We start from the raw sequence: 20,145 nt of genomic DNA, 5'->3' as shown, positions 1-20,145 counted from the left end.
TGCGCTGGATTAAATCGGCTACGGCAAAGCAAAGAACGATGACCTTTCACTATTGTACAAAGTACGGATTTGGATTTGGGCGGAACTATTCGGTGCAATTAATGCCATGAAAGGCAAGGCAAGAACACTTACTCCATTATTACAACTGCAACAGAAAGTTCAATGAAAGCACTAAGTGGCTGCGGAGGTAAATGTGACAGTTTTACTCGCAAATCGACGTCATTTTCCGTCAACTTACGGACATACGTGTCACGCCTCGTAGTTTACTGCAGTTTGGTATCACACACACTGATAGTCTCACACGGATGACAATACAATAGCAGCATGGTTGCTATACTAAGCCACAATACGCTTTGTCCTGTTATTGTACAGACCGCTGTCACGATGACTCACATACATGAGGCCACCACGTGCCCGTCAAGGTCGAACGCCAAGGACAATGCAGTCATAACTGCGTCATAATTACTCATTGTTACATCATAATGACATCATAGGGATGAGTCACGATCACACCCCAACCGGTCCGGATCCATATATAAAGAGCCTATCAAAGACATTCAGTTCAGTCCAGTACTCATTCGAGTCTTTTCTAATGTACTGATCAGCTAATGGTAATTATACTGTAGTGGGCAATGGTCAAAGATTATTAAAAGGTCGTGCACACCTGGTTGTTTGGTTCGTTTGTAATATACATAGGTAATGGTCATCGTTGACCTTTCATTAGGGCTCAGACACACAACACACTATAAGGTCACATACAGGTAAAAGAACTCGTCACACATTGTTGTGACACCGCAACAAAATATTAACGGATCGAACAACGTCTACGTAGTATGTGTCGCCGGATTTTTGTAGAAAAAATCAGCGATAAACTGCACACGTAATAATTATTATAAACGATTGTCTTAAAATTCTTTCCCTCCTCTTGCGACAGTATTCCGGAAATGTTTACGGCTTAACGTAGTCTCGAGCAAGAATCGTTAGACAGATGTTTCCAAAAGCAAGGCTGTCGAAATTTCTTAGATCCGGAATCCGAAATGCTGGTTGGCGGATTTTGTAACTGCAAAGCAGTGTAAATTTAAACAAACTGTACGTGTCAGGCTGCCAGCTGACCATTTACAAGGAATTTACTAGTCTAAGTGCTGCTTGAAAAGCTCCCATTCTCTCCCCGGATATGGTACTTTACGGGCCCAGCCACAGTGCCGTTTCCGCAGCTTTTCTCTCGTAAACGCATCCAACGGGGGGCAACATTGATCTTATGTGTGCATCAAACGGAGTGCGCTTTCTTCCCTGGTCTCCGCGGAATCGAAACTCAGATGGGGGATCATGATACTCCGAATGCATGGTGCACTCGAACCGATAAAACCCGGCATCCGATCTGCGGCATAGTATGGGCACGTTTCCTTATCGAAATTCACTTCAAAGTGCACAGTATACTGTGAAAGCACCAGCTGACGACAGACGTTCAGCATGCGCAAGGGTAGCAAGTCACTGTAAAGAGGCGCACTGTCAAGGTTGCTTGTGCGGATCCAACTATCGTGGGAGAACATAACCGGGGACGGTCGACTAACAGTGAGCTCGCAGTGTTTCACCAGAAGCTTAGATATATAAACGTTGCTCATGGTCAGCATGGTGGAGGTAATATTCAGAAATGCAGCAACATCATACGTATTGGCAGTGACATGGCTCAGATTAATCAGTGACAAGATTTGGGGGGGCACGGCTGATGGCCTGGGTCAGCACAAATCCGTAGTGGTATCGTTTGACGGGTTTGTCGAATGGCGGTATGCCACTAAAGTCAATTGTCACGCAGGCTGGCCAACTGCTTTCGGACAGTAACAAGTTCCACAACGGGCACACTCTATAACCAAGGGCAGCCAGTGTATGTATAGCGAAACTGAATCACGTTCAAATCAAACTATGGTGACATTATCGACAGGAGCGCAGCGAAGGTCTTCTAACTATACCAAAAAGCAGAAGCAGGTCTGTCTGTTACGAAAGGCTCCAGCAGCGTCATCCAGGTCATCTACTGCGACTTTGCCTGGCTGTATGTCGGCAGAAATGCAGTGCTGCTACTGATGCCTGTCTGCTGCAAAATTCCATCACTGGCATAACAAAACTGTGAAAAACCGCTTATTCAACCTGAATCTAGTCAACGTGTTGAGCCGCTGCGCTCCGGTCTGCTGACTCACTGCAGGCCGCAGGGCACATTTTTGTAGTATAAAAACAGTCTCACCGTTTTGTCACAATCTGGGAACGGATGTCCAAATAAAGCAGGGTTTCCTTTGCGACGTCGATAGAAATACAATTTAATAGATATTCAGCTTCATCTGCAGGTACGAGTAAGATTAAAACGGTGATACGCAAACTGCATCCGTTATACATGCACCAAACACCGTGAGTCACTGTCTACACAAAATTAACTACCCACCATTTTGTGTTAAAATTTGGGATAAAGAGTTTTCCGTCGAATGAGCGGAACAAAAATAAAAATTCATTTATAAATACTCGTATTATGTAGGCAAATCCCGAGTCGGGATTTACGTGCATACATTTACTGCACACTATGCACAGACGAAAACGTATAGAAACAAAATCACTTCCTCGATAACAGCATTTTTTTTCAGTCGTAGTGTGTCACGCGGACCCAAATTTTATACTCCATTACGCATTTTCGCACACTACCTTTGGTTGTAAATTTGAAAAACGGCTCGTTTGAGTTAATCGGTATTATGGTACAGAATCCTCCTACTGAGTAGGTACCTGCTGTTGTCGGTGAAACAGTGCGGAGAAACTTCTCCTTGCCACAGCGGGTGACAAAATGTCTCTTGAAGCCAGTTAAAAATCGTTGAACAGGCTTTGAACTTTTGCACTGTACCGTATCAGTGCAAGTGAGCGCGCGAAGTAGTATTCCGGTCGTAGAGGGTGAAAGCATCCTCCATGGGCAATAAGAAATATTATTTCGTTCTCCTTAATTCGCACAAAGATTCGATCCATAAACTCATCTGCAAATGGACTGCTGCCAGCACTACGATAAGCCATCTGCGTCAGAGCGCAAATAACGTCTTCATCGATCCCTGCAATAACTTTTTCCAGTCGAATCACGAACTTTTCGACATCCATGGTGCCAAGACAAGTTTTGTGTGGCCATAATCGTAAAAACGGTAAGTGCCTAACAATCTGCCAGCGATGCACGAGATGCAGAGAGCTAGCGTTGAAATTCTCCTGCGAATCGGTAACACGGCACAGAAATAAATTGTAATTGTGGTATAACAATTCCGCCGAACGGAAAATGTACGGCCCGTTTGGGTTACTGCGCAACGCTACAAACATGTCCGACTCGCCGTTAGAAGGACCACAGTGCACGTTAATGTTATAGAACCACACACGCCATGCCGGTATCCACCATGGCGGAATCGTACTGCAGTCGAAATCGACAAAGAAATTGTCCCTATCGACATCCTGAAGATATCCAAGGTAAAACAAGCTATCAGTTACATGGACCAAGACTGGATTTTGCACGTTAAAACAGTCTTTGCGCATGCGTCTTCCACCCGTAAAGTATGCACAAATTACTGGCATTTCTTACAAGCTTACAAGAGAAAAAACGATGCAAGAAGCATTTGCAGAAAGAGAAACGATGAGAAGAGAATCTTCATGTTGTTAATTGTGAATTTGTGCTTACAATCATCGAGTAACAAATGCTCGTGCCGTGACAAACAGACTGCGTCGTTCGAAGCTCCTGATCACCGTTTTACCATCACGGGCTGAGAGTGGGATGGGCGGTGCACAATATATCGATTCGAGAAATCACAGAGAAGACACCTCATCAGACACCGATAACGAAGGATACTGCCGAGTGGAAATCGAATCGGTTGTTTAATAAGGGCAGCAAACAGGTCACACTAAAATACATATAAACAAATACAAAGAAACAGTTGCATACTTTGATAATGGCAATGCTATCTCTTTTCGTTCTTCTGAGTTCTTGAACTTTTAACGATTTCGTTTGATGTAAAAAGCGCCTCTGGCAGTCACACTGTAAGTACAAATACTTATTCTAACAGAGTTGATTTTGATTTTACTAGTGCTTCAAAACGGAAGAAGATTAACCTCCACAATTATAACTGCAATAGAAAAGCTGATACTGTCTAAAATTAATTTTCTACTGCGTAAGTTACCGTTTCTGTTAGACTCCACCCGCACTGCGCTGAATAAAGATGGCTATGGAAAAGCATGGATCAAAGGACTTCAGGATTACTACTCGTATATTGCTGTATACGTACGAACTGACGGATTTGTGATTCAATACGACCCATACTGAAGTGTATCTGCACCGTAGTCTGATGTGCAATGTAAACCTTTGGTCTTTTTGAGGAGAGACCTTCAGATTTAACTTGATGTCTCAACCAGTTACTACAGAAGAATTACTGAACAACCTACAGTATGTATAGGCAGTATAGCTTACGTGTACGTACTTTTTATTTATGTTCACTCAGCGACATAACAGTCAATCAATCCACTACGGCCAATACTGCACAATCAAGAACTGAAAAAACAACCAAAATCACTATTGTCAACAACTTTATTCTTTCCCGGTAAAGTTCCTAAAATCGCGGCCGCATTGCCTTTAATAATTGCAAGGCTATTAGCTTACGTTGTTTTCAGCAAAAGCGGGTGCAGTGCGGAAATTAAAGTACTGTGGTGCCAAGACCACCACAGGAAATTCGTACGATTGTTGGTGGTGATGCTACACTGATTCGCCCTGTTTAATGGTACGCTTTAACGGTACACTTCACAGGGTGTAGCTGTATGTGAAAAGTTATAAAACCGCAGCTAACTTAAACTTTCTATAGCAGGTGGAAACATCCGTTAAGCTGAACAAAATCATGTCAAAATGTTTTCTCTAAAGTGGAACACTGACATCATTCTCTGAAACCGGGTAAAAATGTAATAATACAAAATTGAGTGCTTATACTGCACGGTCATCTTATTTTTACGGAAAATTCCGCTTTGGTGCAACTGCAATAACATCATTTTGAGTTTCGGCAGTATACATAAGTCATCGCGATTTTTTTATACGCCGCTGGCTGTGTTCGGCTTCGTTGTCTTTTTAATACGACGAAGTCGCATATAAAAATTATATATCATTTCGGCAACGTGCATTTGCGCTCAAGTTTTTGTTTCTTACAGATACATATTCTCCGTTAGTTCGTGTTATACAACCGCTTACGGGTAGCATTTAGGAAAATGCGCTTTACATGGATGGTGTTTATGGGAATGATCTGCGCGCTGTTAATCGTCTTCACCGTGCCGGTTCACAGCTTGGAAAAACCAGGAGAGATGAATGAAAAGGAGTTCGCTCAGGGCCTGAAGAATTTGCGCCAAACACACGGAAGACCACCGAAAAAAGACCAAGATAAGCAGAAAAAGCCATAGATGCGCCTGATACTGTAACAAAACGGCCATGTGTACAGCTTAGGACGAAATGGTCGCATACCCAACTTCTCCACATTCAGTACGAATGCAGCGCAGTGCACTGTACGACTGTTCAAAATATCCGTTTCGTACAAGTGCACTGCACCGCTTGCGTACAGAATGCTGGGTATGGGGCTATGCGACCATTTAGTCCTACATTGTAATGTGGGTAAAATTATTCCGTTTTCTTTCAAGATTTTTATGATTTTTATTTTCATTCAATTTTTGTATGATAACGGAAATGTGAGCTAAAAATGTTTCTTGTGATTTGTTGATCAGAAGTTCGAACGGATTGAAATCGTGGAGGGATTGGGGCGGAATAGTTTGCACCGTTGCATGTATTGCAGTTCAACAATATAGGGGGACAAACAAGTCTACTCGGCCCGGTTCCCTGTACTGCTGCCGTCACCCGCCTGGAGTGTGACGTTACGGCAATACATACGGTTAAATCAGGCGCGGTACATAAGCACCATGTATAGCCACAACGTAAAAGACCAGCCGGTGACATCAGAAGTACAAGGGACTGGTTCGGCTAGACTCATTTTCCCTCCTATATTAATATTCTCGTGTGCTGTACTATCTACCAACTACTAAAACTGCATTTTTATGGTGAATATGCGTGTAAATAATTGCTCGTTTTGTAAACCAGAAAGCTAACCTCACTGCCGTCGTATTTATCTGTTTTGCGACTGAATAACAGATCTTGTGTTCGGTAAATAACTCGATGCAATAAAACTAAAACAACGTTCATGCATTTACTATACTGCACGTCTACAGCCCCATGCACTGAACAGTGAACATACATACGCTTAGAAAAATATATAAGAACATATTAGGCGGAGCTAAACTATTGGCAGAAAAATGCGTATGACATTTTGAAATAAGAGAATTGCGCATAATGCCCTTGTAATCAGAAAATACTGACATATTTACTGTACGTATTCACCACGTGTTAACGTGCCACAGCAAAGCCGTCAGGAAAAACAACAATCGGGCACTTATCATTCCCGATCAGCCAATCTAAAAGCTAAAAAATTAGATCTTGTAATCAGATCTCATAGGTCACAACCACTAAGCATTAAAACAAAAGTCTGCTTATCCGGGCCCGCACTGAAGCGCTGAGTCTGAGTCTGACCCCTAAAAGACTGAGTCTGACTACTGAAAGTCTGAGTCTGAGCACTAAAGGGCTGAGTCGGACTATTAAGAGGCTGAGAGTGTTAAAGTAATATCTCGACGACTTTAACTCTTGACCGGAAATATGCGTCCAGAGAATCATATGGTCCAGCATATGGTACATACAACGCTGAAACAAAGTATATTGCAAAATGTTATTGACTTGGCAACACCCCATGCGGTAATCCAATACGAGACGTTTACCGTACGTTTTTAAGAGTATAACTGCAGGAACACAAACGTTGAACAGATCGAAAGAAATAACCACAATTATAGCGCTATTCGGCATTCCCGGCCAAAAAAAGATTAAAATTATTTCAGTTACAGTAATTCAACTACGTAATTGCTGTACCATGTATACTGAATAATAAGCCGGTAATGTGCGCATTAATCAGATCTACCTATAATAATACGGTGATATGCACTGACTAGTAAGCCTATGCAACAAAGCTCAATAAATTGAATAAAACACAAGAATTACACCAGTAGAGTAATAAAGAATAGCACTACCTCAAAGAAAAATGTACCTGTCGGCTTCTCACTACGATAATCGTATGAGGTGTTTGTTGATGCGCGTATCATGCAGGTTCAAATAATAGCACTAATTATAGCTATTGTTAATGAAGCAAAAAACCATACCGCGTTAACTGCAGCAACATATCAGCAGTTTAACGAATATACTAGCCTACTCTGCCAAAGTAGTACTATTAGAATTTCAGTTCTGCACGACATGGGCATAACAAAACCACCGACTCGCCTTCGTAGCTGATCAGCTGGAAGTTAATCCGGAATAACTAGGTAAATACTGCAACGAACAGTCTAAGTTTCAGAAGTTGCCACAAAATCCTAATGAATTTTATTTTTCATTTTTTATACTCGTACTTAATTTAATTGACGCTCTGATTAGTACTCGTAGCTACGTTATCTGAACCTGTACGATATGCACATTAGGAGGTTGATGCCTTTCACTTTGAGTGCAACTGCTGGCAGGCAGAATTCTTTATTATACCACTGATGTAATGCATTTGTCTTTATTAAACCGTGTTTCATATGTTTAATTGTCAGTGCATACTGCATAATGAATATTCCCGGCTAATTATACCAGGATCTAGGATCTAAGATCTGGTTATGATCTAGTTATGAGCGCGCATTATCGGCTTATCGTACATGTTCACTAATGCACCTCAACCTGCAATTGTATGCTATGCGCTCTGCAGTATTAGACTAGCAGTATAGAAGTAGCAGAATAAATGTACAGCATATTCGCGCTTATCCCGCACTAGTTGCGCGAATCGTGTACGCGGCTGCACTGTAGAAATTTCAATTTCGTGGCTGCAATGTCCTTTAAGTGCCGGGCTAGGGCACATTACAGTTGTAATTAAATTAACTTCAGTTTTATTTTAACTTACATAAATTAACTTCAGTTAATTAATAACGTTCGGTGTGCCGTGTACGTCCCGTACCGCGTACATCCCGATCACCGCAATTGGTTGCACACGTATATAGATATTACTTGGTCATAGGGTTGCATGTAATACGGGGTTTTGCTGGCCCGAATGTCGCAAATTTTTCGTCCAGTGTTAAAGTCATCGAGACTTGACACCATAGCAGTTTTAGGAAAACTCTGCATTTTATAGTCAGACTCAGCTTTTTAGTACTCAGACTCAGCCCCTCAGTAGTCAGACTCAGCCTTTTAGGGGTCAGACTCAGACTCAGCGCTTCAGCGCGGGCCGCTTATCCGTATACAGTTTCTTTCTTTTTGCGACATACACAACTCAACAAAACAAACTCAAAGTCTTCGGTGGAATTAAAAGGATAAATCCTGCCATATGATTCGCAAATAATGGCTCAAAATCGGTTTATCCGTTCTCCTACAGCTATCTGTACTGACTCGCACCCTGTGAACCGTATTGTAAGTTTGTAACAGCGCATCACACTTTTCGGATTCCCTTCGTAAGTGATCAGAATTCATCCATGAAAGCATGATTGTTCCTTACAAACGTTTCGGAAGACACGCCCACATGTTACATTCGTAAGATGAGCCAACTAATAACACATCATACAAGGGGTGTAATATATCCATTTCCGGAACTCAGTTTTCCTTCGTAGAAGCACCAGAGGTCACTGATGTATCACTCACGAACCTGCTTTATAAAATTAATATTATTTTTAAATTTTTACAAGCAAGTGCTTGTACGGTATGAGCGCACCTGCTTACAACAAGCGACGTCGTTTTGCCTTGCTCAATTGTTATTATTCTGCCCAGATCATGGAAAGTAACCACTTTTTTACGAGGTATGTACAACCCGGTTCGGAGATTGAGCACGTAAAAAGGTACAGCTAACGTCGTTAGCTGAGCGCGATATCGCTTACTGTTAGCACGATGGCCGCTGCACTACAGCGTTTAACTGCAAACCTTAAATTGGCAAAATTGTAGACGGTGCTGCCGGCGTGTCGTTCCGATTGGCCGTTTTAGTCTACGCTTTGCACTTTACAGAATGCATGCAGATTGCAGCTGAAAAAAACGCCCAAAATAAACTTTCTACAGCCGTTCGAGCATTTTTTAGGCTGGACAAATCAAAAAATGTCAAAATGGCAAAATGTTGGCCATGAACCTGGGCGAACATACAGTGCCATTTGTGACATAACATAACTTAATAATATAAGCATGCACTAATTATTACACTGCTTAACCGATGTATTTTTTACGGAAAATTCCGCTTTATTGCAGCTGCAATAACATTTGTTTTTTTGCAATAAACCGTGAATTTTTTATACGCCGCAGGTTGCTTTCAGCTTCGTTGTTTTTTATACGACGACATCTCATACAAAATCAATACAATATCAGAAATTATTTAAACGACGTGTACCTGCGCTTAACTTACATTTTGCTTACATTTTCACCGTAAGTTCGTGTTATACAACCGTTTAACAATTTATACAACCGGAGAATGCGCTTTACGTGGATATTTTTTACGGGAATGGTGTGTGCGCTGCTAATCGGCTTTACCGTGCCGGTACAAAGCGAAAAGGAGATGAGTGAAAAGGAATTTGAAAAGGGAATAAAGCTTTTGCGCCAGACACACGGAAAGCCTTGGGAAAAAGATCAAGACAAGAAGAAGAAGCCTTAGGCAGCCCCGCCAGTGACGCCAGTGTCATATAATGACCGGTGTACAAATAAGTAATTTCATTTTCCATTTGGTTAAAGATTTATCTAATTTCATTTGTGGTTCATTTTTATGCCAGCCTAGCTATGAAATAAAGATATTTCTTAAATTTAGGAGCCAAAGTTAATGTTCTTGCGTATTGCGCTAATGTCTTTAACCAATATTGTTAATGGGTAGAAGTATGGATAGTTGTACATTCTTGTATAGAAGGCATAAAGCCGAAAGCACTGCCGTTGTTTACTTCGATCTTGCGACAGATACCAAACAAATGCAAGAAATATTCACCGATGTATTACGAAAATAATTCAATAGAACCAGCATGGATCAGATGCCTGTGTTATGATGTTCTTTCCCTGGTAGCATAGGTACAATTCTTGAACCGGTAGTTTTTAACTTTTCCCAACATTGGGTAATTCGGAGGTTGCATCAGTGCAACAAATCTTTTGATAATAAGATTTTCAAGCACAAATTACTAAGGTCACTGCCAACCGATCAAGAGTGATTTTGTTGTTTCCGAAGATTATAACAACATAAATCGAAAGCTCTAACCGCCCCGAAATTAATGCCGCTAAATATTTTCAGTAGAATAAGTTGATTGAGGGGTAACGGGCAAGAATGGTAAGCTGGAGATTCCCGAATGGAATATTTAAGTGAATATTACTGCTGCGAATGTGCGTTTTGACTCACAAATTTCTGGACGCCTAAAACAAAATTCGTTGCAACCAGTCCTTCTTATTCTTCAACTACAAAGAAAAATAATAGATGCATGCCAACCGTTATCATTTCATAAACTAAAAAAACATCTCAGTTCGTTTGCAACAGCTCTATCGGACATGTACTGCCTGAACTAGCAGTTTTCATATGTAATTTTAGGTATGGCCAAAATCACATTAATGCCGTCAAAGCTTTGGTAAGAAAAACAGCATTACAATAAGCATTTATTAAAAACTACTTAACAAAACACCTGCCAACAAAGAAGGGAACCCACTGCCGTCGAAGAAACGGAAGGGCTGTAGTCAGTCGACGTAGAAATGGGCAAGAATTGACAACTGAAGATTACCAAAGGGAATATTGTCGAAGTTGCGCAAGTCCAAGTTTTCCCATGCTTCCGTTTCATCAGTGTTACCGCATTCCAGCACTCCAAAACTGCAATATGCAATGATAAGATACAGTCATGTGCCATGCAAACAGAATTCAAGCTTTTGTATAATTCAAAACACTGCAACATGCAAGCGTACCGAAGTTTTTGGCATTTGAGTCGAACATCGAATCGCATACTTACAGTTCGAGTAGTCGTCGTAAACCAGTCCACTGTTCATTGGGATACGGGATAGTTCGCAGCCAGCGAGTATACAGCTTTCTAATACGTTTCTTGGTGGCATTGTCAACGGTTGGACAGCATGTCTCCAGTGCTCGCTTAAAGGATCTAACGTTTGCATTTTCATCGTCGTTTTCGACGTCCATTACGGGAATCACGATCATCAGGTTGCAAGTTTTTTCGCATTCATCCCTGATCTTTTTCATAAAAAAAGTACGTGGTCGTATATTACACAAGGAAAAATCCATAACTAGGTGCCGGATCCGCAGATGTCGACAGAGCTTTTTTAGTGGAAGCAGTTGGAACAATATTTTTCCGTGAATCGGCTCGTCAGGGTTGCTACAACCCACTCGACGGCTTTCAAATGGCATCCGGCAGTAACTGACGGAGATCAGAAAGATGTTTGTTTGTTTCAGACCGAGTAGTTCTTTTATGCACCCAACCAAAGCCGTTATACAGTCTGTGCGGTGGTCCAGGTGCAGCAGCGCCAACGCTTTGGTTTTCTGGCTGACCACGCGGTGTAACAGATACGCAGTGCGGTATCCCTCTGTTTCCAACAGCCCCGGCAAGGTGTCACTGATCTGGGTAAAATCAACCGTGACAGCCGCAGCGGATGCTGGATCAGGCACTAAGGCGTTCCACAGAGAGCATACTCTGCAACAAGTGATAAGCTGGTAGAGTTATCAGAATGTTACATTTACAGATAGCTCGTACGTGCTGCCGGCTTAAGAGCGCGATATCTTTATTCCTTCTCCAGCATTATTTCAATTTTATCATTAAGCTTAGTAAAGCTGAGTCGGTTTCTGATTTTGGAGTGTGTGCTTTGCGTACACTGTATGGCACAACGAGGAACCGATTGTCCTGGTAAAAAGTGGTAAAAAGGCACGGTAAATCCTTGCCCCCATAGATTCCGATAATTAGAGTTAATTCGATTCTTTACACCTGACGGTCACTCACCGTTTTGCTGCCGCCTGCGAATGAACATCCAAATACTGCAATCCAAACATCCAAACCAAACGGTGGAATGAACATCCAAACGGTGGACTGAACTTCAAACGGTATATTGCCAAGCGACGGAACTTCATCTACAACACAACCCTCTACTATATCAAGACTAATGCAATTATGGATTCTGTTAGCTACGGAATAACGATATGCCATCCCTCCTGGATCTTCTCTCCTTTGAAAATTTTTCTATCTTTAATTTTATCCCTGGAGCTGGTTTTTATAATGATATTATGTTTTCAATTCTTTATAAGTACACATGCCGCATGTCATTTTTATCCAGGAGCTGGTAAAGCAACCACATGAACAGTCCTGGTGTTACTCTTTCGCTGTCTCCAAAACATATTTCCGTTAAGGAAATGTAGTAAACCAGTGGTAGTTGCTTATAGTTATGTCTTACCTACAAGGCTTTCGCATGGAAACGGATATGCAGTTTCCGGTCGGTAACAGTACCGTCGGAGATAGCTGTTTATTCCGAACGAAATATCTTTAGCGATTTCCTTTTTCCAGCAAGTACAATTATGGTACGAGAGTACTTTCTTAGATTTTTTCTCTTCTGGCGAGGCAAGAATAACGGGATCCTCGTATTCCAGAAGACATGAAAGCACGATGCTTGCATTATTACGAACGTCAACGTCCTTCCGGTTAGCCGAACGAAAAGCTGATCCCGATCGTCCTTGTGAGCGACGTCAAAAGCCTGCAATGAAAAAAATGAATATACACATACGAAGCTGAAAAAGCGTCTGAATACGCGCTGATTCACATTTATGTCGGTGACGGTGAGATTAATATTCATTGCTCCAGCGCTGTCATTCTTCAACCAGTATAGTACTCCTTGGTGGTATTATGACAGGCTAGAAATGTGACATACCCGCCAGCCGATCGGACTGAACCCGTCACGAAATCCCATATCAAGGAGCCGTGTTATGTGGTATTCGTCAATATGTTTCAGGAAGCCCATGTTGTCAACACGAACGACTACCTTTTCGACATGATCTTCCGTGATTTTTGTTGGAAGGTCCGTATACTGACTCGGCAGCACGCTCGAAAGTTGCCACTGATGTACCACTCGAAACGAATTCTTTGGATCCTGCGTAGTATTTAGTGAAACACAGCAGAGGTAATTCGTGCTAAGTGTGGAATTGCGTAATAGCTTGGCCGGACGGAAAATGTACGGACCGTTGTCTTCTTCGCGCACAGCCACAAAAACAGAGTCATGCTTCACCCGCTCCCCGTATAAATTATGTCGATAGACGCGATCGGCTGACACCCACCAAGAGGGGATTTTGGTGCAATCGAAATCCACAAAGACTAGATCGCCGTCGATGTCCTGTAAATAGGCCAGGTAGAAATCATCACCGACTAAATTCACCATCACAGCATTGTTGATGTTCCACTGGCCGGGACACCTGCTTTTGATGCCCGAAAAATATTCATAAGGATACGGCATCTTCACAAGGAAGGCGTTGGAAACTGTTGAGTTTTTAGCCGAACGGTTTCCTAGGGATGCGAGAAAAGTAGGTTTTAGCAATCTGAAATACTGAAGAAAAAAATCGCAGTACAGGGAGACCAAAGCAAAGTGTCTGACTCCGTCTTTTGTGGCTAGACACTGGCTACACAACGAAAAAACAGGATGCGGATATAAACGGTTACACGGCCAACCAGCGCTGGGAACCTACAGAATGTCAGCAGAAGACGAGCTGTGATATAGAAATAGAAGCGGAGCGTACGGAAAACCTAAAAAACGACGTGAACGGCGTTTCTATCCAAAGTTGCAAACAAACACTGATCGATCTTAACAGCGTGACTGCACCCGCTTGCAGTCACAGGCTGACTCAGACGGCTCGTCAGTATGATGTCAGCCAGTGGGAAAAGGAAAAGAGGAGACACAATACCAGTCTGCTACTATCGATCGCTCGCCTGTTACTGCTGTTTGTAGAAGTATAACGGGCAACGGAACCGGCTGATACTGCTCGAAATATTGCTAACCCAACGACTGAAGATACCGCAGGAAATACATCGCTATATATACTGAATCGCTCGTACAGGAACAGGAAATACAAGAGGCGGGACAACCAAGCACATACTCGTACATACTAATACATGAGACAGGAATCCCCCGTTACACTCCCCTCTTACCAGACTGAAAACAGAATGTTTTCAGGAAAAAACTAAGAAAAAACATATACAAACGAAAATATAAAGCTTGCAATAGCACTAGAGAAATCACGATCAGATTTTTTTGGGAGTACAAAACGTAGATTTAGTTCGAAAACATTAGTAATAAAATAATAGGTAAATAAGGCAAATATGATCCGAATTCCGAAGCGTTCCACGTACGACGATAGTTGCTGTTACCGTCCGGTTCTACGTACGACGTTAATTGTTGTATCCGTTCGACGATCCACCCCACGTTGAAAAATGGCCACTTAGTCCACACAGACATGCGTCATCGGGGTTCCTAATGGTCTTGGGAAAGGAAGAGTAATATCGATGTCCACGACGTCAGTACACCAGTAGAAAACCATTACAAACTTCTGGTTCTGAAAAACTCGAACACGCATTGACGCAACCCTACTTATATTTACAAATATTTTGTTCGTAATTTTGATATAACGCGCTAATTTAATTCAAGTTCAATCATTGCAATTGCCGCAAAAAAAATCGGATATTCCCGAAACGCAACCTTTAAAAAAACCTCGCCAAATTCTTACAGTCAGTGAAGTGTATGACATTGTATGGCAATAATGCGACAATGATTCATGAATGTACAATGACTGGAGCGAGATAAGGGACAATGCGCATGAAATGATGAGAACAATGCGGATGAGATGGGGAGGGCAAAGGCACATTAGCAATACTGCGTAAAGCGAGCGCATTACAATGGGGTGAATTCGTGTGATAATTGGCAAGACAGAGTTATGAGGATCAGCAGTGCAGACAGGATGCTAGGAGCAAGAGATAACATGTGCTCTCTGTTTGTGTGAAGTGATGCGACGGGTATGCATGGACGCATGAGAACTGGTGAGGCGTGAACACAGAGAAAAAGATAGAGCGGGGAGAGAATCGGGCCAAAGTTACTTTCCTAATAAAATCAAGAGGTGCTTCATCGGGCCAAATGGAAAATGAATATCCAGCAGATGCAATGATCTTCCCTGTTCTGGCTATACAGAATTGCTGAGAATAGTACGACCGGCTAAAAAAGATAATCGACTGGCAAACCAAGATTAAAAAAAAAGGAAAATAGGTGACAAGATGTGACACATGTTTGGCTGCTAATAAAATTATAATAAGAAATAACAAAAGAGTGGCAAGAAATAACAAAAGATGCATACTGTTAATATTACGGAAGTGGCAGTACTATCTGTTAAGATTCTGTTCTTGAATTGAGAAAAGATGTACTTACGCCTTTACACTATGACATATAAATTAACGAAACAAGTACAAAAGATTAAATCACGTCGAGAAATGTACTGTCGTAATCTGCTGGCACACAAAAAATTATTCGCTAACCAGAGTTAAGTCCAAACCAATATCATCAGAACAACAAACAATGCATGACTTCAGAACAAAAACTTTGTTATACCCGTACTAAGGAAGGGACACCCATTTTCCAATACCGCGATATGCGCACAGAAATATACATTTTTTTAAAAACAAATTTCACGTTTTAAAATAAACAAAATACTTACCGTCAGAAGCACTGTGCAGCAGTGATGATGGTAGACTACCAACAGGCGAGCTCGACCGGTGGAACACAAGTTTGCTATTGAGCATGAAGCAGTTTTTTTTTAACGCGACTTTCCAAACAATTCATCATTAAAATCGTCAGATGTTTGGGGCTTGATTGAAAGAATTAAACCAACAGGGACCGTTTATAGGCGCACCTGGATGACGACACGATTACAATAGAGACAGAGGGCACGGACAAGGGCAGGCGTTTATAGCCGTGGCCCGTCTATATGGTCGAAAATTAGGTCACGACGCAACGAAACAAGGATGGGCGTTTATAGCACGCACCCGTATATGAGCGAATATAAATAGATTTGCTCGTGCAAAAGCCCTTTTCCATAAATTTTTCTTGATCTTCTTCAATTTCATTTTACGTGATTAGCGTTAATCAATTCAGCACAAATACTTACTTGAGCTGCCGTGGTATACAAGGGTGACCAAGCTGCGGCTTCTGTTCGACGAGATTATTAGTTAAATAAAAGAGCGCATAATGTTTACCATACACTTTACAGTTTACACAACCATAAATCGAACCATTCAGTTATTTTCTTCGTAGTCAGAACGAACATTCATAATTGTCCGTTGCCCAAAATCCATGCGCATATTGCCGTAGTAAAACATAACCGCACCAGTTAATGGGAATTTCGAAAAATAATATTTATGTTTTTTGTGCCAAGTATGCCGTCATGTGTTGTGAACGCTGACATTTAAATTTATGATCTTGTTTTCGCTGGAATCGAAAGCTTTAATTTATTTTTAACTTTTACTGGCAGTACATCTGGATTTTCACGATTTTATTCAAAATTTTATAATTTAAGTTGACATTAACGATCTCTGACTGCCGAAAACGAAACTACAACATCTGGCATTTTATGTCATTAGCCGAACCAGCGGCGGAAATTAATGATAGATAAGATTTAAGCTGAGCTGCGCATATGCGATAACAATTTAAATATATCCCAAAATCCATTTCTGCACATAACGTTACATTAACCATTACCGTTACCATCGCGAGGCTTTTCACATCTGGCCATCATCAAAAAAATCTAATATTTCAGCGAATCAGCGCTGTCAACCTCAAACATTTTCTCACTCATCTGCCCTTTCCTCAATAACAATAAATACTGCTGCAGCCTCCAAAATCAACGGGCAGGCATCACTAATTATTAAACGCAATACCAAATTACGAACAAATTTAAAGAGCACAAAATTTACAAAACCTAAACAAATTTTACGTACGAATGACAAATAGACCAGAAAAGTTAAATCTGCCATCTCGAATACGCCGATTGTGCACTACCGGTGACCTGAGATTCTGCAGACCAAAACTGCTGCGCCTAAGATGGTAATTTACCGGGTGTGTTAAAAGTCGGTTGCTGCGTCGTTGGCGGATGCTGTGCTACACCGAATGACATCGGATAACGATCTTCAGAAGCTTGTTCTCCCTGTGCATACTGTGCCTGCGTAGAGTGGCCACCTCCAAACGGGCAAGCATACGAAAGATGATCATAACTACCGCAATTAGAGCATCCATTAACCTGGCCTGGCGCATCTGTGAGTCGAAGGGTTGACCGGTTCGCATTACCCGTTAAGTAATTCTGAGAAAGATCGTGACTGCCCTCTGATTCGTTATTTTCCTGTAAACACTTTATTTGTTCAGCAAGATGCTTCAGTCTTTCATCCAAACCTTTCATAAGGTTATGAGCGACAATCTGTATCTGATTCGAGGTAGGCGCTGTCGGTTGGCTGTATAGCGACAAAAGATTTGACTGATCTGCAACATTATTGAACGCCTGATATGAAGAATTTTGATTCTGCATTGCGAGCCTGTATTGTTGCTTAACGGACACATCACGTAAACGATTGAAAAAATCGGCTACGGTTCTGGGGCTGTTAGTCACGAATGCCGGTTTAAATTCAAGGGGCAAGGCTTCGAAGAGACGAACTGTTTTTTCTACTTCGGTAGCTGCGGGATTACTGGTTTCCACGTAATCAAGAACACGATGGACAAAAGTACGAGGATCTGTAAATGCTAATGTACGACAACCTTCATTCATAAGATCAAGTTCAAAACGAGTTTTTCCGAAAGCTGTTAAAAAATGAGATCGAAGGTCTGGCCATGCGATACCTGCTAGTTCTGCGGTATACCAGCGAAGGGCGTTATTCCGCAAACAGAGCGCAAAATGTTGGATTCTGTTAGCTGGTGTGAAGTTATTAGCAACGGCCATCGTCTCAAACTGCGTTAAAAAGTCCTGAGCGTCTTCGTAAGAAAAACCACCAAACTTCGGTAAATCGCCCAATTCGAGAGATGTTATACGGGTAACTGCAGCGGCATTTTGATTATTCAAAAAATTTAATAAATTCTGATGGGCGGTTGCGTTATCCTGAAGGCTTTGCTGTAAAGCGGCGTTCTGCTGTGCAGTAGCGAGATTAACGGTGTTAAGAATATTTTGCAGTGCTTGGGGGTCTAGAGCCATGATACTGGCTTGCTGGTAATTAGTGATATCAATTAAAGTCAGCCTCCTAACTGCGTAAAGTTGACTTTGCAGTTATCAATTAAATTACTTAAAAATGGCGCGTTATGGAATTCGAAAACAGCATTAGGTTGAAATCAGTTACAGCTGTTCTTTTTGGAAAAAAAAATTGGACGTGATACATAAGGACTTACCTGTTGGCTGTTGGAACAGGGAGGCGGAGGGGTAGCGGTGGTAAAAGTTAAAAGGGCACTGAAACTGTCGACTTGGAAAAAAAAATTTCGTTCTCGGTATGCGACTCCAAGTATAACGGGCAACGGAACCGGCTGATACTGCTCGAAATATTGCTAACCCAACGACTGAAGATACCGCAGGAAATACATCGCTATATATACTGAATCGCTCGTACAGGAACAGGAAATACAAGAGGCGGGACAACCAAGCACATACTCGTACATACTAATACATGAGACAGGAATCCCCCGTTACAGAAGCTGTTTTATTCTATTTCCTGCAAAGTGCTGTGGAAAGCGGAAGCATAAATAAAGGTATGCATACAGGGAAACAGGCAGAAAAACATTAGACAGAGCCCAGGTGTAGGTATGAGTGCGTACGTGCTGTTCGCACACGTACATATGTACTATACGCCATAATTATAGGATTTATAGCACTCGAATCGGAGCCGGATGTGACTAACTTGCAGAAACACCGGGGCGCGCAATTGTATGTGATGAGTACTTACCATTAGATTGTGCCTGTATCGTGTTACTTGAACACTCCTGTACCCTCCTCCTTGCCCTACTCTGCCATCCGCGTCAGTGTTTTGTCAACGGGCGTAAGTCGTCAACAAGCGTTTTGTCGCGTTCTGTTGATGATTTGTGGTGGAGTAAAACTAAATCTTGGCTGCAACTAAAGGTCAGCGGAAGAACTAAAATCATGGCGCTTAATAACCTTTAATACTCAAACCAAAGAGAGAGTTGGCCGTCGCTATTCATAAGAAGCTAGACTGAATTTTTCCGGTCCTTCCGCTTGTTGTAGACATCCTTCCACTTGTTGTAGACGTTAACTGACGTTACACTTTTCACACTGTAGTTCACATTACAACTTTGCAACAGAGCCGTCTAATAAGTGATTCACAGCAGAAGACAATAGCAACCGTACCATCAGGCGTGCCGAGGGTATAAGAGGCGTAGCGTGCCTAGCGCTTGTCATTTGGAATGAGAGAATATCGTGAGACATATACCGCCATATGCAGAACTCCATTCGGAATCAGTCTGTTTTTTCGTCGTTTAATGTCGTTTTGCTTTTAAATGTCGCTTACTATAACACATTTAAATGAAGTTATACACTTTATTACTGAAATGCCATATGTATGGAAGTAATCTAACCATGCTTTTGCACTGACATGGTGCAAATATGTTTGAGAGTTCGAATTCAATGTTGAAATTATATGCTACGCAAAATGTGAAAATGGAAATATTTTAAGTTATGTTTACTGTAAGTAGTTCCAGAAATTTTGTAAACAGCCTGTGGATTAACGACGATTGCTGGACCTTAAGGAATGGTTGTAGTAGCTAATTTGATTACAAGTTACAACTTCGATTCTCTAAAAACGCCCGCTAAATACTGTAAAAGTTTATTTAGGATGTTATGTTATAGCGCGCGCATGCGCTTTCTGGGATATCTTCAGGATATGTAAATAATTCAGACAATGTTTACAAAATAGTAGTAGTTAGTACTAGTTACTACCACACACTTTTTATGATATAAAGGAAAACGTCTTTCAGCGAAATTGTTG

At 41.6% G+C, this 20,145-nt stretch overlaps 2 protein-coding genes across 2 annotated transcripts; both read right to left on the bottom strand.

Moving 5' to 3' along the window:
• Positions 1-10,530: 10,530 nt before the first annotated feature.
• Positions 10,531-12,672, bottom strand: LOC129597497 (uncharacterized). The gene is made up of 4 exons (XM_055495070.1): positions 12,542-12,672; positions 12,094-12,221; positions 11,101-11,790; positions 10,531-10,964 (listed from the first exon to the last, which is right to left on the bottom strand). The coding sequence occupies exons 2-4, from the start codon at positions 12,219-12,221 to the stop codon at positions 10,835-10,837; spliced, it is 948 nt and encodes a 315-aa protein (XP_055351045.1). The 5' UTR covers positions 12,542-12,672; the 3' UTR covers positions 10,531-10,834.
• Positions 12,611-14,536, bottom strand: LOC129597489 (uncharacterized). The gene is made up of 2 exons (XM_055495060.1): positions 13,013-14,536; positions 12,611-12,838 (listed from the first exon to the last, which is right to left on the bottom strand). Exons 1-2 carry the CDS (start codon positions 13,589-13,591, stop codon positions 12,611-12,613), a joined length of 807 nt encoding a protein of 268 aa, XP_055351035.1. The 5' UTR covers positions 13,592-14,536.
• Between the last annotated feature and the right edge of the window lie 5,609 nt (positions 14,537-20,145).

This window comes from Paramacrobiotus metropolitanus, unplaced genomic scaffold (assembly GCF_019649055.1).
Source record: "Paramacrobiotus metropolitanus isolate TYO unplaced genomic scaffold, Prichtersi_v1.0 Parri_scaffold0000105, whole genome shotgun sequence".
Lineage (NCBI taxonomy): Eukaryota > Metazoa > Tardigrada > Eutardigrada > Parachela > Macrobiotidae > Paramacrobiotus > Paramacrobiotus metropolitanus.
This window is presented reverse-complemented; position numbering and strand designations above follow the sequence as displayed.

Excerpts from the sequence above, each read along its gene's own strand:
- LOC129597497 (XM_055495070.1), bottom strand. The coding sequence starts at position 12,221 with ATGAAGTTCCGTCGCTTGGCAATATACCGTTTGAAGTTCAGTCCACCG. Across the intron at positions 11,791-12,093 it reads TCGCAGGCGGCAGCAAAACG|AGTATGCTCTCTGTGGAACG; the intron begins GTGAGTGACCGT and ends CACTTGTTGCAG. Across the intron at positions 10,965-11,100 it reads TTACGACGACTACTCGAACT|TTTTGGAGTGCTGGAATGCG; the intron begins GTAAGTATGCGA and ends TGCATATTGCAG.
- LOC129597489 (XM_055495060.1), bottom strand. The coding sequence starts at position 13,591 with ATGCCGTATCCTTATGAATATTTTTCGGGCATCAAAAGCAGGTGTCCC. Across the intron at positions 12,839-13,012 it reads TCAGTCCGATCGGCTGGCGG|GCTTTTGACGTCGCTCACAA; the intron begins GTATGTCACATT and ends TTTTCATTGCAG.